This window comes from Dromiciops gliroides, chromosome 2 (assembly GCF_019393635.1).
Source record: "Dromiciops gliroides isolate mDroGli1 chromosome 2, mDroGli1.pri, whole genome shotgun sequence".
NCBI lineage: Eukaryota > Metazoa > Chordata > Mammalia > Microbiotheria > Microbiotheriidae > Dromiciops > Dromiciops gliroides.
In genome coordinates, this window is record NC_057862.1 from 77603159 (window position 1) to 77619263 (window position 16105).

Genomic DNA, 16105 nt, shown 5'->3' on the forward strand with positions numbered 1-16105 from the left:
TGGTCATGGATATGTATGAGAGGGAGAAAGAAGGCTAGATCTTGGGGGGGCATTCATAATGACTAAAATGAGAAAGTGACCACATGACCATTTGCTTGTACATGTATATAGCAGCCACTGACTCACAGATATTTAGGGATTGTAGTAATGGGCTTAAGTTGGGCTTTTCTAGATTATTTGACCTTTTATTATGAATTTGCCTATTTTTATTTTGCAGGGTTGACATCAGGGATCACTTTATGCAATTAAAATTTAACTTCTAAAACTTATGGAGAATAACAAAGCCTAAGGAAAGATCATCAAAGTATAGACTATTGAATCATAAGAGTTTTACACCTGGGACTGACCTGAGAGATCATCTAGTCCAATTCTCATTTTAATGTGGAGAGACATTTTCATGGCCACACAGAGCCAAAACTACAATTCATAACTCCAGCATAATGCTCTTTTCACCATTTCATATGGCCTTATATTCTAAATATGTTTTTTTTTTGGTTTTTGTTTTGTTTTGTTTTGTTTTAGTGAGGCAATTGGGGTTAAGTGACTTGCCCAGGGTCACACAGCTAGTAAGTGTTAAGTGTCTGAGGCCAGATTTGAACTCAGGTACTCCTGACTCCAGGGCCAGTGTTCTATCCACTGCGCCATCTAGCTGCCCCCTAAATATGTTTTGATGAGTAATCAAAATAATATATGAGGATACTCCAAGGAATAGAAATTCTACAGCCTACTCAGTAAACCTGGAACACTTTAAGGCCTAAGAGAATAATAAAGAGTTGGGGTTGGGGAGCAAATGGGAAATGACAGCTACTCACTAGGGGAATTTGGGTAGCCTATACACTGCATGACACAGTGGACTAATCTCATTTCTGAGTTGAAGATAAGAACACCCGACTGGCCTGAACTGGGAGGGGTCATTGCCCCAGTAGCTTGGATGTGGTATAGTATAGAAGCCAGCCGGCTACTTGTGTACAGTGCTGTCTGGAGATATGTTTTTATTGGACCTTCTGGTGTGTTGACTCTGGGTATGCCATACAGTTACTTGCCCCCTTATTTGGCAGATTGTAGAGAACTCTTGTGCTGATTTGACTCTTCTGTGTTAGGGTGGGAACTCAAGAATTTCATACAATGTACAGCATCTTCCTGTTCTATTGAAATCTCTGTTCATCTGAAATTTGTTAAGTTTTCTAGACAGTTGACCTTTTCTAAAAACCAAGTCTCCTGTTCATCTAATACTAATTGTATTTCTAGCCATTGATGACAACCTATATATATATATATATATATATAGAGAGAGAGAGAGAGAGAGAGAGGTTTACATATGTCTATATAGATGAAAAAATTTTTAAAAATAGTTTACTATTTTAAAAAATGATGAGCAGGATGCTATCAGGAAGACCTGGAAGGACCTGCATGAGCTGATGCAAAGTGAAATGTACTGTATACAAAATAACAATATTGTGAGATGAAAAAGTATACATATGTGTATATGCGTGTATGTGCACTTTTAAAATTTGAAGCCCTTTTCCTGTATAGAATGCTAGTACCTGATATCTCTGTAATAGGTTTATAGAGTGCTTATCACTGAGGAGAAATGCTAAAAGTATTATGTTCCCAACAGTGCTTGTTCTAAATTTGGGGTTATTTTTCCATACACCCAACCCCAAATATTTGTTCTGTGAGTAGGTAATCTCAGTTACATAACTGACAAAGTTAAGGCCATTGTGAACCCTTAATTCCTGAGCTGTTTCTTCATCCTTTCAACCTGTCACAGAGGAAGAGCTTGGAGGTAAAATGGATAGAGTGTTGCGCCTGGAGTCAGGAAGACTTGAGTTCAAATACAGACGGAGGTATTATCTGTGTGAGGTTGAGCGAGTCATTTGACCTCTGTTTGCCTCAATTTCCATAAAATATGGATAGTAATAGCACCTGCTTCCCAAGGTTGAGAGGATCAAATGAGATAATATTTATAAAGATCTTAGCACAGTGCCTGGCATATAGTAGATGCTAAATAAATGCTAGCTATTACTAATTTTCTAACTTCCTCTGCCATATTTATGCTCCTAAATTTACATTTTTATATCACCTCCAAATGGATTCGTTCCTAATGCTTCTGGGATCTTCATTATCTTTTTTTCCCCACTGGTTTCTTTCCTGGACCTTTTTTTGTTTGTTTTTGTGAGGCAATTGGGGTTAAGTGATTTGCCCAGGATCACACAGGTAGTAAGCTTTAAGTGTCTGAGGCCAGTCAGGTCTTCCTGACTCCAGGGCTGGTGCTCTATCCACTGCGCCGCCCAGCTGCCGACTGTGTCACTTAGTTACCTCCTGGACCTTTTAAAACATATTCAGGTCTACCCAATCTTTAAACCAAAAACTTACGCAGTATCCAGCTCTGTGTTCTTCATCTCTCCCTTTCATTACATAACTTCAGTTAGTTAACAAATATTTACTACTATGTGCTAGGCACTGTGCTAAGTGCTAAAGATTCAAAGAAAGGCAAAACAACTGCAACAAAACACCCTTGTCCTCAAAGAGCTCGCAGTGTAAAACCGACAACCTCTGCAAACACCTATGTGTGAAATAAATTGGAGATAATCTCAAAGGAAGACCGTAAGATTAAGGACTGAGAAAGGCTTCTTATAGAAGCAAAGGCTTCAGCTGAGACTTGAAGGAATCCAGGGAAGCTAGGAGTTGAGACTGTTCCAGGCATGGGGGAAAGCAAGAAGATGTACAGAGTTGGAAGAAGAGTGTCTTGTGTGAGGAAAAGCAAGCAGGCCATTGTTACATCACAAAGATCATGGGGGCATGGATTAGAGTCAAGAACATTGTGAAGGTAGGAGGGGGTCAAGTTATAAAGGTCTTTCAAGGCCAAATAGGGATATATATATAGAGAGAGACAGAGACAGAGAGAGAGATCCTTGCAGTGATAGGGAGCCACTGGAGTTTTAAAATTTGGGATGGGATGGGATGGGATGAGACCTGCGCTTCAGGAAGAAGACTGACTGGAGAGTGGAATAGAATGTAGAGAGATTTGAGGCAAGACAGCCACCAGTTGGCTACTGCAATAGGGTAAAGGGGTATGAGGGCATGGTATTAAGGTGGTGGCGGTGTTAGAGAAGACAGGGCATATATGAGAATTGGCTTACTGCCCTCTGATTTCCATCTCTATCACTTAATGGTCTTGTACATACTACATTTTAATGATCGTTGAACTTAACTCTTGGAAGTCAACGATCTATCAAATCTAATAATCCTTTTTTGACTGACCTCTGCAGTTGTTGAATGGCTCACTTGATGTTCTCTTCCCCTAGCTTCCATAACTTTTTCTCTTTTGATGGCTTCTCTGTTTCCTCCAATAGATTATTTCCTCCAGTCCCCTTGACAGTCCTGTTGTTCCTCCTTTTTTCCTTTCCCTTCTATATCATTTCCTTGTGACTTTCCAGGTCATCTTTGTGAAGGTTACTCTCAGATCACTGGGCTTAACTGCTTTCCTGAGCTCCAGTGTCCCCAATTTCTTTTTTTAAAAATACAATTTCTTTTTTTTTTAAAGCACCACATAGGATTTATACACCACATTGAATGAGCATTTACAACTACATAGCAGAACAGAAAAAGAGTATATGAAACTGCAGATCTCCATTAAGTGCAGCCAGCCTTTCTTCCAGAATTCAATTTACAACTTAACACTCCCACAAGGATCTAAAGCTCTATGTCAAAAGCCAGTTCATTGCCTTTCACTCATGATGTACTCCTACTTTTCATATGTTTCTGTACTTCTGGTGGCTGATAATCCTTGCCTTCTTTCATTCTCATTTTATCACATCTAATTGCTAAGTTCTTTTAATTCCACCTCTGTCCTCTCTTCATGGCTCTTGCTATCACCTCTCAATTGGACCAGTTTCTCAACATTGTTTCCTTCTGCCCCAATCTATCTTCATCATCAATCTTTATAATGCAGTGACTACTTGAAACCAGTGGATCCTCTTTGCCTACGAAATTGCCACTAAAATGCAAACAACTGGGCATTCAATACCCTCCAGTCTGATGCAAGGGGATCCCCTCACCCCACCCTTTTCATCTTTTCCTACTTGAGGTGTACACCAACCAGTTTGCTCACTCCATCTTCATTTCTGCTCACCTCCTTACCTACATCTAGAGTGTTTTTTTTTTTTTTTAGTGAGGCAATTGGGGTTAAGTGACTTGCCCAGGGTCACACAGCTAGTAAGTGTTAAGTGTCTAAGGCCGGATTTGAACTCAGGTACTCCTGACTCCAGGGCCGGTGCTCTATCCACTGCGCCACCTAGCTGCCCCTAGAGTGTGCTTTCTTTAACTCAGTTCCTCTTTCCATTCTAACTGTTAAAATGCCACCCATCCTTTAAACCTCTGCCCAAATGCACCACTTTCAGGAATCTGTTCTTTATGCCTGGCCGGAGTGATTTGTCCCTTAATTTTTTTGAACTTCTTATATATGTTCAGTCTTCTAATATGTAATTTATGTACTTATTTCCTATATTAGATTGTAAACTTCATGACAGGACCATGTTTTATCTATCTCAGTATTACTATCTAATGCACAGCATCTTGCTTTATAGATAGTAGGTACTTGGGTGTTTGTTGAATGGATGAAGAGAAGAAAGAATGTGGAGAGAAATATTTGACTCAATCATAAAACAAGAAAGATGTAAAACTCACATTCTTTGACTTCATCTAAAGAAGAATGTCGTAATGACGTAACATGAAGATAGGAATGTTATGAAGTCACTGGCAGTTGGAGCTGTAAAGGTCCTTGGAGATCTAGTTCAGCCCTTTTCATCTGACGGGAGAAAATTAAGGACCAGAAATAAACCAAGGGTGCCACAACTTATAAGGAACATTGGTTATTAGGACCATCCTAGGATGATTAATCAAATTTTCCAGCATCCATTGAAATGATGATAGATGGTGCTATTGGGTTTAATAATAAAACAACACATTTGATTTATTTTACTTTTCTTTAAGAGCAGTGGGTATTAAAAACAACAACAAAAAACGACCTAAGACTACCTTTGGTATCCCATTTTTAGAGATACCTAAAATGTGATTATGTTAAGTTGTAAATGGGAGTCTGGGAGAAAGACAAGCTGAATTCCAGACATAGTCCATAATTAGATGGCACAGTTTCCTTTTTTGCCATCTTTTCTACTTTCTATTTATGTTATATACACATCAGTATTATGAGTTCCACATCTGTGGATCAACAAAATGGTTTAATTGGAGTATCTAGGTTTCAGACATTTATAGTATCTTCATGCAAACTAGAGGTATCTTTCCTAATACAATGCTTTTGCTTTTTTTTTTTTTTTTTGGTGAGGCAATTGGGGTTAAGTGACTTGCCCAGGGTCACACAGTAAGTGTCAAGTGTCTGAGGCTGGATTTGAACTCAGTTGCTCCTGAATCCAGGGCCGGTGCTCTATCCACTGTGCCACCTAGCTGCCCCAATACAATGCTTTTTCAACAATTTGCTTGTGGTAAATTGTTATGAGAGGCAACTTGGTGTAAAGAGTGGTGGATTTGAAGGCAGAGGCCCCTGGTACAATTCATGACTCCTACACTGTGTAACCTTGAATGTCAGCCTTTTTGAGGGGGTTTGCTCCTCTGTAAATATATTAGTACCTCTTCAAGTTACTACTGTGAGGATCAAGTGAGCTAAGGTAGAGAGCTTTGTTTCTGCTCCGTTATTGGAAGGTGCTTGTCTTAGATTATAGACTCCTAGAAACTAAAGGATTATGTTGTTTTATCACTGCAGAGTGAAATCATATGTAAAAACTTTGTAACATATTACCCCCCCCCCCAATATATGGATCCTTGTCAGAGTCAAAACAAGGACTAGGCAAATGAGGCCCTTTCCTCCATCGAAGAAAATTGAAGAGCACAGTAAAGTACATAAAGTCTTTTGTCTTACTATCGCCCAGACAAAACACTTGGCCATTTGGATGGGAAGTTGGGGTGAGAAGAGATAGAGTTTTATATTCTTCACAAAAGTGCTAGTTACATGGTTCAGCCTTCCTTAAACTGTGTACTAGGTCAAGAGAGAAGGAAACCAAACTTGGATGCTTGAGTGACAACCAGTGAGCCGGTGGAATGGAGAAGAGGCCAAGGAGATTCAGAGGCCAGGCACAAGCTTACTGTGGGAGGAAAGTGAGATTCGTTGCTCGCGGCTTGTTAGAGAGTTGGAAGTGAGTTCTGCAGGATCAAAGAAAACTACGGAGGACCAGAACTTCCTTTTAAGGGGTCAGCGGCCCTCAGGTGGGGAGTTGAGGTGCCTTCAGAAACACCCATGCCCGCTGTGGACTGCGGGTGGGTGCCCGCTCCTCTCGCTTGGGCTTCTTAGCCCCTCTTCCCATGGATGCCCAGGAGGTGCATGGCGGAGGAGGGGCCTTTCTGCGAGCTTCAATGTGATTGGCTTTCCGATCTTCCTGAGGGGCGAAGGCTGTGTGGTCCAGCTGGGGCGGGGGAGAAGGGGCGGAGCGGCCCCTCCTAGTGCAGCTCCAGTGGCAGCTTCGGTGGTGGGTACCCTGAGCGCGGGTAGAGGGCGCAGCGCTTGGCACGCACTGCGCGCTCGGAGCCATGCACAGCCGCGGCGCTTAGCAGTCCGAGCCTGCGGCGAGCCTCGCTCACCTCCGCTCCTGCCTCCTGGCCCGGCAGCTTCGTTCTGTCTATCAGATCCCGCGCGCTGTGCGCACTTATGGCGCTAGCTCCTGGACCTCGGGCGGTCGCGCTCCGGACCCTGGCTACCTTGCTACTCCTGCTGCTCCTGCCCCCGCCGCCTCTGGGTCTTTTCCCTGGCAGCGCCGCGGGGCTGGATTACCCCTGGGACACTGCCTTCGATTACTCAGCGCTGGAAGAAGGGGACGGTGCCCAGGAACCTCTAGATTATCACGATCCTTGCAAAGCTGGTAGGTACTGCAGGAAGTGGAGCCGAAGTTTGCTTCCCCATTGCCCCGTGGCAGGGATGGCCATTGAGATGGAAATGAGATGTTAACATTCCTGTGCGGCTGTATTTCATGCGGGTCCCCAGCCCCCTGGAGATCTTCCATCCTCTTGGAGTGGATCTCTCGGGGTGGGGGGAAAAACAATGTCCAGCGAGAAACTCATTAAGTATCACTTAGGGATACTCCTTGGCTGCTTGTGAAGCGCGGATAGGGTGACGGCTGGCTAGGAGGGCTTCTGTGCGAGAGGAGCTGCTGGCCTGAGCTAGTGTGACCTGGGGTAAGGGAACTCAGCTAGTGATGGAGTAGAGAGAATATAGACCGCCAGGTGTCCAGGACCAAACACCTATCCGGCTGTTCGAAATTGGAATAGGAGAATGGAGGTGGTGGAGGAAGAGGGGTGTGTGTGTGTGTGTGTGTGTGTGTGTAATATTTTCCAATCACGGAAGAAGTTGGTAGCTCCAATTTCATTCTATTTGCTCATTTCATCCAAACTTTCCCATGATCTTTATTTATTTGCTTCTTGGAAAAGACCAAAAAGACTCCCCCGAACAACCACATCCAATACAAGAATGCGAGTGAATGAAGTTGGTTGTATGTTTCAAATTAACCATCACTTCATCCCTGGAAAAGCATCGGAGCCCAAGCGCCCCAGAGCATAGATGGAAACCAGCAGGTGTCCTAATCTCTCCAGTAAGCCAATCTCGAAGGGATCCTGCCAGCCTGCTAGTTTTCAGTCGTGCGGATCTCTGCCTGTGTTCCTTTACCTCTTTTCACTCTCCAGGCAGTTAGCGGATGTTTCTGCCTCGGAGAAAATACATCTCAAATTTTAACTGTGGGAAAATATAGTGCAAAAAAGTGTGTGTGTGTGTGTGTGTGTGTGTGTGTGTGTGTGTGTGTATCCCTGTCCATCCAAAGTAGGCTACTTGGAAATAGTGTGTGGTTTTGGATCTATGGCAATTCCCAGATGGAAAGGACTGCATTGGATTAATGAGGGCACTCGATTTGGAAAGGATGTGATTGGCCGGCTGAATGGCTTTTGGCTAGAATCCAGTAGTGCTAAATTATTTCCTATCTACCACTGGGCAATCTATAGTGATGAAATCAATGTCCTCACCCATTTTGATTCCCCCTCCTTCACAGACAAATTAAAACAGAAAAAAAAAATGATGAACATCCTTTAAAGAAAGTTACCTTGTCTTTTTTATAAAGGGACAGACTGGTTTCTGAAGATTTCTTAGGTGGTTAGCCTCTGAGACAGAGAACCTGAGTTTACATCTTGACCCTACTCCTTATTCTGTGACCTTGGCTAATTGATTTAACATCACAGAATCTCAGATTCATCAGGGACCTCAGAGACCTGGTAGCCCAACATGTTGGTAAAAAATATACTTTAAGCCAGTCCCTCTACAATGTCCTTGATGAATAGTCATTCATCCAGCATTTGCTTGAAGACCTCTTCTCCTTTGGTTAGATCGGGATTATTGTGTTCAGTTCTGGGCCCTATATTCTAGGAAGGATACTGATAAACTTTAGTTTAGAACATCCACAGGAAGGGCTTTATCAGCACACGGAAGGGACGGAATGAGGCATGCTTTCCCTAGAAAAGAGAAGCTTGGAGCTTGAGGGTTTTTTTTTTTCCTTCTGTAAATGAGGGTAATATTCATTCTACCTACCAGCTTACAGGGTTGGCATGAGGGAAGCTCTTTATAAACTCTATGCTTTTATCCAAAAGTGTGTGTGTGAATACTATTCCAAAAGGAATATCCATTCCTTTGCCTCTGGAAATAAATCTGGTTCTGGCTTTAGATAAGGGATTTAGGTCTGAACTGAGCAGTTGCTATGGTTTGCTCATAGGGTTTGGATCTGCTTTAGGACAGTAATAAGGTAGCTATGGGGTCCAAAAGCAAGCCAGAACTGTAAGAGTTGGACCATTGATTTTCTAATCCTGGATATATCCTGTTGCATCTACCCTGATAACGCATTTACTCTTCCTTAAATTTTACATTAGGGAAAGAGGGTGGAGTGATGGGTTTCATATTCAGTGCTGTGCCTAAAGGGAAGAGCATGTCAGTAAGTGGTGGCTTCTTGGGTTAATCACAAACTTCCAGAAAACTAGCCTTATGTTCAGAGAGGAAGACTACTGTCTGTCTGCACAAGAGAAGACTGACCATACTCGAGCAAGTAGGAAGCAGCTTATAGTAACCATTGTGAAGGTCAGCAGAAGCCTAAGAAGCAATGTGGCCAATGGCTAGGATCAGGCCTGAGTCTGGTTGAATCCTGCAGATTGGAAGGGCAAGAATGGAAATGTATCCCCTTCTTAGCCCCTTTGGCCCAGTACTGCAACCTTTCTTCCATGCCTTGGGTCTCACTTCCCTTTGTAAACAGGCTGGCGATTGTGAAATGCAGCAATGCATAGTGGAGTCAGGATTGCCAGACTTGGAGCCAGGAGATGCAGGTTTCAGTCCTGTCTTAGACATTTACTAGTGTGATCACAGGTAGACCGCTTCACCTTGGGTTTTCTTCACACTTCCATGATTTATCACACAGGCTTGTTGTGAGGAAATCTTTACACTCCTTCAAGTGCTATAGAAATGTAAATTGTCATTCTGGGATTCCATGATTATACAAAATACTGTGTTTTTCTCCCCTTGCCAAGGCTCTTAGAGCTGACCATGTGGGAAAGCCCAGGCAGAAGATGAAAGCTATGATTTTCCCTGCCTGTTGCATCCTTTGCAGCCTCCTTTCATCTTCTTAGTACTCCTTAACCCCCTGTCCCCTTGAAAACTGCCAGGGGGAGTGTCCAGGCTTAAGCAAGAATGGTGCTCAAAGTTTATCTTCCTTATTCCTTACATTCTTAGGATTCTGAGTTCCCCCTCCTCCTTTTAGTCTTCCTACTTAGCTCATCCTGGTTGGGACCATTTCCTGACACCCTTCTTCCAGTTAAAATAGTTTGGTGCTATGCTCCCTTCTCTTTGCCCCAATTTTCTGCTAGTTGCTGTTATGAATGAATCCATCTTAATAAATGCCAAAGCTGCCCCACACAAGGAGCGTGTTTGCATTTTGTCGGGTATCTTTTGGGGTTAATGGCTTATACGTGGAATGTTCTTTCTCCTCTCCTCTTAGGCTCCTTAGCCTCTCTCCAAGCTTAGCCCAAGTGCCATCTTCATTACATGGGGCCTCCTTTCCTTAATTCCCCAGATGTTAGTGCTTCCCCATCCTCCCATTACCTTGTCTTTATTTTGTATATACTTATGGACTTAGTATTTTATTTTATTTTATTTTTAGTGAGGCAATTGCAGTTAAGTGACTTGCCCAGGGTCACACAGCTAGTAAGTGTTAAGTGTCTGAGGTCAGATTTGAACTCAGGTACTCCTGACTCCAGGGCCGGTGCTTTATCCATGGTGCTTTATCCACTTCGCCACCTAGCTGCCCCCCATATTTTAAATCCAATTATGTGCATACATTGTCTTCCTAGTGCCTGTACATACGGGTGCTTAATAAATGCTTATTCATTAATTCATCCATCCAAGGTATCTTCCGCCTTTCAAAGGTATCAGATATGTTGAGTTGCCAGTCCCAGTAATGTAACTGGGGCTAAGCCACAGGGTAGGAGGAAGAAGAGCCCTGAAGAGAATGGAATTAAAAGTGCTGTACAAGAGAACCTGAGTTCAAATGTTGGGTGTGCCACTTACTTCCTGCATAGGCTTCCAGATATAGAAATAACAGTAGTGGAGGAAGAGCACAAAGGAGAAATCATAAGATCATAGATCTAGACCTGAAAACGCCCCAAGACATCTAGTCCAATTCTCTCATTTTATAGATAGGGAAACTGAGGTTTGGGAAAAACTTGTCCTTATTTACTCACACAGTAAGTAGTAGATTCAGTATTGGAACCCATAACTCCACCCAGAAGTATACATGACCCAAGCTAAAAGAGCTTTTGATCCTAAGCAGCCTTAAACCCTAAAGCCAGTTTTATATCCAGAGAAGGTCCTTTAACTCCATTAAAGGATTAGTTTTACTCCAGTCTAGAGTCAAAAGTGGGGTTAGATAAAACAAACAATGATTGCTAAAGGTAAGAATGAGTGAATATCCAATTGTACCCAAATTCCTACTTCTTTAAATTTTGTGATTTTGTATCACTTTAATAAATATAGTGATTAACAATATTACTGTTTAGGTGTAACTGTTTTATAGGGAGTTACTTTTTATTTTTAAGAATGCTTGAATAAAAAAACAAACAAGATGAAATCACCACAAAGAAGGAATAAAAATAATTATCAGAACCTACCATACAATTGTATGCCAATACAATGAGGAATTTAAAATTCAAAAGACTATCTAAAAATACAAAATGACCAAATTAACAGAACCCCCAAAAGTGATCTTTAAGAAAATCTAATGAGGAAAATGAAAGTTGGAGTTGTACATGGATTTATAGGTGAATTAAATTTAACTTTCAAAGAACAATAAATATCTAAAGTATAACAATTATTCTCAAAAGTTCAGAAAGAAAACACTTCACCAAACTCCTTTTTATGAGACATATAAGTCTAATGCTTAAACCAGGGAAGGATAAAACAAAGAAAGAGAACTATGGTAAAAATTATCATTAATGAATCTTGCAGAAGTTTTAAACATAATCCTAAGCAAGAATAAGTGAATATAAAATGCCTAGTTCTTATTTGGACAGAGCAAGAGAGCGAGAGTGAGAGAGAGAGAGAGAGAGAGAGAGAGAGAGAGAGAGAGAGAGAGAGAGAGAGAGAGAATGAGAATGCCTTGTCACTTGGATTATGCCACTATAACCAAAGAAGGATCTGTCAAAAGGGGATAACAATATCACCTACCTCACAGAGTTGTTGTAAGGATTAGATGAGATAACATATGTAAACTGGAATGCATTCTAGTACATTTTAGTGCATCAGTAGCAGGGGTTGGAAGAAAAGGGTTGTGTTGGGGATTTAAGGAGAGGGCATGTTGGGATGTGTATATAATAGCCCTTGAGCAGAAACCAAATTTACTGCATTTAATTCGTGCCCTAAGTAAGGTATCAGGGTATCAGGGTTGTTGTTTGGCTTTCCAGAACTGATCTGAAATTAGGTGTGGGATTTGAAATTCTGTCAGTTGAGGGAACCAGGGATATTGAACCTGGAGAAGAGAAACCTTAACAGGGACCTAATAACAGTCATTAGTATTTGAGAAGCTGGCATTTGGAAGGAGGGATTAGAGTTGTTTTGCAGGGCAAAAAATGTCAAAGTTAAACATGGAAGATGCTCTGTTGTTTTTGTTCAGTTGTTTTCAGTCACATCTGACTCTCTGTGACCCCATTTGGGTTTTCTTGGCAAGGATACTGAAGTGGTTTGCTGTTTCCTTCTCCACCTCATTTTACAGATGAAGAAACATGGTTAGGGGGCGGCTAGGTGGCACAGTAGATAAAGCAGTGGCCCTGGATTCAGGAGTACCTGAGTTCAAATCCGGCTTCAGACACTTGGCACTTACTAGCTGTGTGACCCTGGGCAAGTCACTTAACCCCCATTGCCCCACAAAAAAAAGAAACATGGTTAAGTGACTTGTCCAGCATCACACAGCTATTAAGTTTCTAAGTCCAGTTTTGAACTCAGGATCATGGGTCTTCCTGATTGCAAACCCAGTGCCCTATCCACTGTACCACCTATGCTCCAAAAGATGCCCTAAGGTTACCATATTTTTATAATGTTTTTATAATAATAGTTATCCTGATAAGAACATGGAATATTGGGAAGAGCCCTGACTCAGAGTCAGAAGACTTGTCTTTTGGAAGCAGTGTGGTACAGTGGAAAAAAGGGATGGATTTAGAGCCAAAAAACTAGGGTTCAAATCCTGACTTTGTTTTCTTTCTTTTTTTTTTAGTAAGGCAATTGGGGTTAAGTAACTTGCCCAGGGTCACACAGCTAGTAAGTGTTTAGTGTCTGAGGTTGGATTTGAACTCAGGTATTCCTGACTCCAGGGCCGGTGCTCTATCCACTGCGCCACCTAGCTGCCCCTGACTTTGTTTCTTACTAGAACAAATCACTTAACCTTGCTGTGTCTCAGTTTCTTCATCTGCAAAATGAGAAGGTTGAACTAGACAAGGCCTCTCAATCTGTATCTATGTTCCTGGTTCCACTACTTATTGTGCGACTTGGGACAGTTCATTTATCCTGTTTTCTCATCCACAAATGGGGTATACTTGCCCCTCTCCCCATTTCATAGAGATGATGTGAGAATCTCTATGTTATACAAATTGAAAGCATTATTATAATCAGTATTCCTATTTAAAAAATGCCTATTCATTTCATCTCATTCTCTGAAAGATGAGATTATCTCTTTAATGATTTACTGGCAGCTAATGAGCTCTATAAGAGTACTGGCAGTGTCCAAGACAATGCACCTGAGAATAGAGTTCTGGCTTTAGAAGTTCCCATCCCCACTTACTGCTTCAGGAGGAGGAAGGTAAGAGCCAGGAGCTTCCCCTCAGTCCTAAGGGCAGGGGAATCCTCCTGTTATTTGGCCACCATTTATTAAATCCCTACTGTGTGTCAGGCACCATTTAGACCTTAGGGATACAAAGACAGAAATTAAACAGGCTATACCCTGAAGGAGGGTAAACAACAACACATTATAATAAATGACCATGGTCACACAACTAGCAAATGTGAGAGCTGGGATTTGAACTGATGCCTTTTGACATGGTATAATACTCTATTATACCATGATACTACATGATAAGCCCAAGGGTTAAAATTCAGGCGTTCCAAGCTCCCAGTACCTCAGCTACACTCCTTTACTGGATTGGGAGGGTGGTGATTTTTTTTAAACTTTCATAACTTTGGCAATGCAGAGCTTAAATTGTTGCTGCATGACAAAAACACTGCTGTGTGTGACAGGTTCTTTCTGTTTGCGTCTGGTTAAAGTTTTAAAGTCTTCCCAATTCATCTTGTATCTCTAGGTCTCCAAATGTGTCAGCAATGTAGTAAAGCATCCAAAAAAAATTCCAGACAATCTTAGACTATCTCGAGAAGTACAGGGTATAGGATGTGGGGCTGGGGGTGAGGAGAGAACACTTCCTGTGTGCTTTGCCTTGGTCAAACTACATTTATTGTGCTGTATTTAGTTTTGGGAATCACATTTTAGAAAGGTCATTGATAAGTTGGAGATCATGCAGGAGAGGAGAAATTGCATGGCAACCAGATTGGCGAAAGGCCTTGAGATGGTGTCATTAGTTGAAAGAACTGAGCATGCTTAACTTAGAGAAGACAGAACTTGGGGGAGGGTTGGGTATGACTGAAGTCTTCATGTAGGTGATGGACCCCAATGGCGAAGAGGGATTGGATTGGATCTGTTTGGCTCCAGGGGACAGAATTAGGAATTTGCAAAAAGGTGTCTGGAAAACTTCAAAATTTCTATCTAAAAATGGAATGGGCTACTTTGGAAATAGTGGATTCCTTTGTCATTGGAGAGAGTCCTTCAAGTGAAGGCTGGATGGCCATTGAAGAGAGGATTTTTGTTTATGTACTGGTTGGATTTGATGCTTCTGAGGTCTCTTCCAACTTTGCTATTTGATGATTCTGTTACTTATACAGGTTCTGGATCTGTGAGAAGGTGGGGGCCACCAATTATCATCATATGACTTCTATGAAATGCCTACTGTCTTTTGGTGCTCTCCTGGGTACTGAACATCTAGCTCAGACAGATGGTCCCTCTGAGTCACTGGCAACTTCCAAGTTGTGGTTGGCTTCACACTGTGTACACCTCCTCCCCCAGTTCTGGCTCTAAGTGGCAAAGTAAACTGAAATCCAGAAGCAGGAGGGAACTCCCCCCACCCCAGTATTTTCCATTAGGAACTGCTGAGCTACACAGATGCTAGTAGACTGAGGGAAGAGAAAAAGGAAAAGTTCTGTGGATTGACTGTGTGGTAGGGAGTCAGAAGACCTGACCTTTTCTGACACCCCATCCCCATTTGATTAGTACCTTTCCTCCCACCAAAATTACTTTGTGTACTCTGTGAATAGCTTGTGTTTCCTTATTTGTGGACATGTTGTATCCCCTCAAAAGTATATGAGCTCGGGGCATTTAGGTGGCGCAGTGAAGAGAGCACTGGCCCTGGAATCAGGAGATCCTGAGTTCAAATATGGCCTCTGACACTTGACACTTACTAGCTGTGTGACCCTGGGCAAGTCACTTAACTCCAATTGCCTCACACACACACAAAGTATACGAACTCCCTGAGGGCAGGTAGTCTTTTCCTTCCCTTCCCCTTCTCTTTTCCCTATTCCTTTCTTTTTTATTTCTCCCTATTTTCTCTTTCTTTCTCTTTTCTTCTTTCTGCTCCTCTCCTCTTTCTTTCCCTTTCTTCTTTTCTTCTTCTCTTTCCTTCTTCCTTCCTTCTTTTCTTTCTCCAAAGTAGTTCCTTAATAAATGCTTCATTTAATGTGTGAAATGGTGATAGTCTCCCTCGGCTTCTAAGAAGCTGTGTGACTTTGGCCAAATTCTTTCCTTTTTGGATGCTTCAGTTTCCTCATCTGTCTTGTGGGGGTGGGCTAGATAATCTCTATGGTTGTTTCCAGGTTGGATGCTCTGTGATGCAAACGAATGTTTAAAATCTAAGATGTGAAAAAAGAAATCTTGCCGCATTTCAGCCTAATTCAATGGCTACCTTTCTCCATCAAAGAAAGGCCATTTCCCCAGGGTTGGGGGCAGCTGGAAACCCCAGGGACAGGCTGCCCCCCATCCTAAACAGATCTTACACTTAATCTCAGTCAAAAGAGGGAGAAGGAGTGAATCCCATTTTGTCTCCATTTCCTCTCTCAAGTAATGTTTCCCAACTGGATCCCTTCCCCGGTCCTGCTCACACGCATGAATGCTAAGTCCTGAAATTTAGGTTCGTGGTTTCAAAGTTCATGGTCCCCAGAATAAACAAAAAACCGATTGTGGCTGCATAGAGCGATGGACCCCATTAACAGGGCCTCATGAATATTTATAGGGGGGCCACAAAAGAACATAGAGACGATATTGTATTTCCTAGAACTTTCTTTCCAGGGCACCCTTTCTCTGCATCCTTTAATGTGAGCTTTGCTTATTTAGTTGCACACTTTAAGCCGATTAACTTTTTACAGGGA

The 16105-nt window shown here is 42.1% G+C and overlaps 1 protein-coding gene across 1 annotated transcript in view; it reads left to right on the forward strand.

Annotated features, from left to right (window-relative positions):
* The first annotated feature begins 6587 nt into the window (after positions 1-6587).
* TLL2 (tolloid like 2) overlaps positions 6588-16105 on the forward strand; it is a 164445-nt gene continuing 154927 nt past the window's right edge. Inside the window, exon 1 of the mRNA XM_043986387.1 lies at positions 6588-6932. Within this exon, the coding sequence (XP_043842322.1) occupies positions 6722-6932 (211 nt within the window). The 5' untranslated portion in view covers positions 6588-6721. The remainder of the gene's footprint in view (positions 6933-16105) is intronic.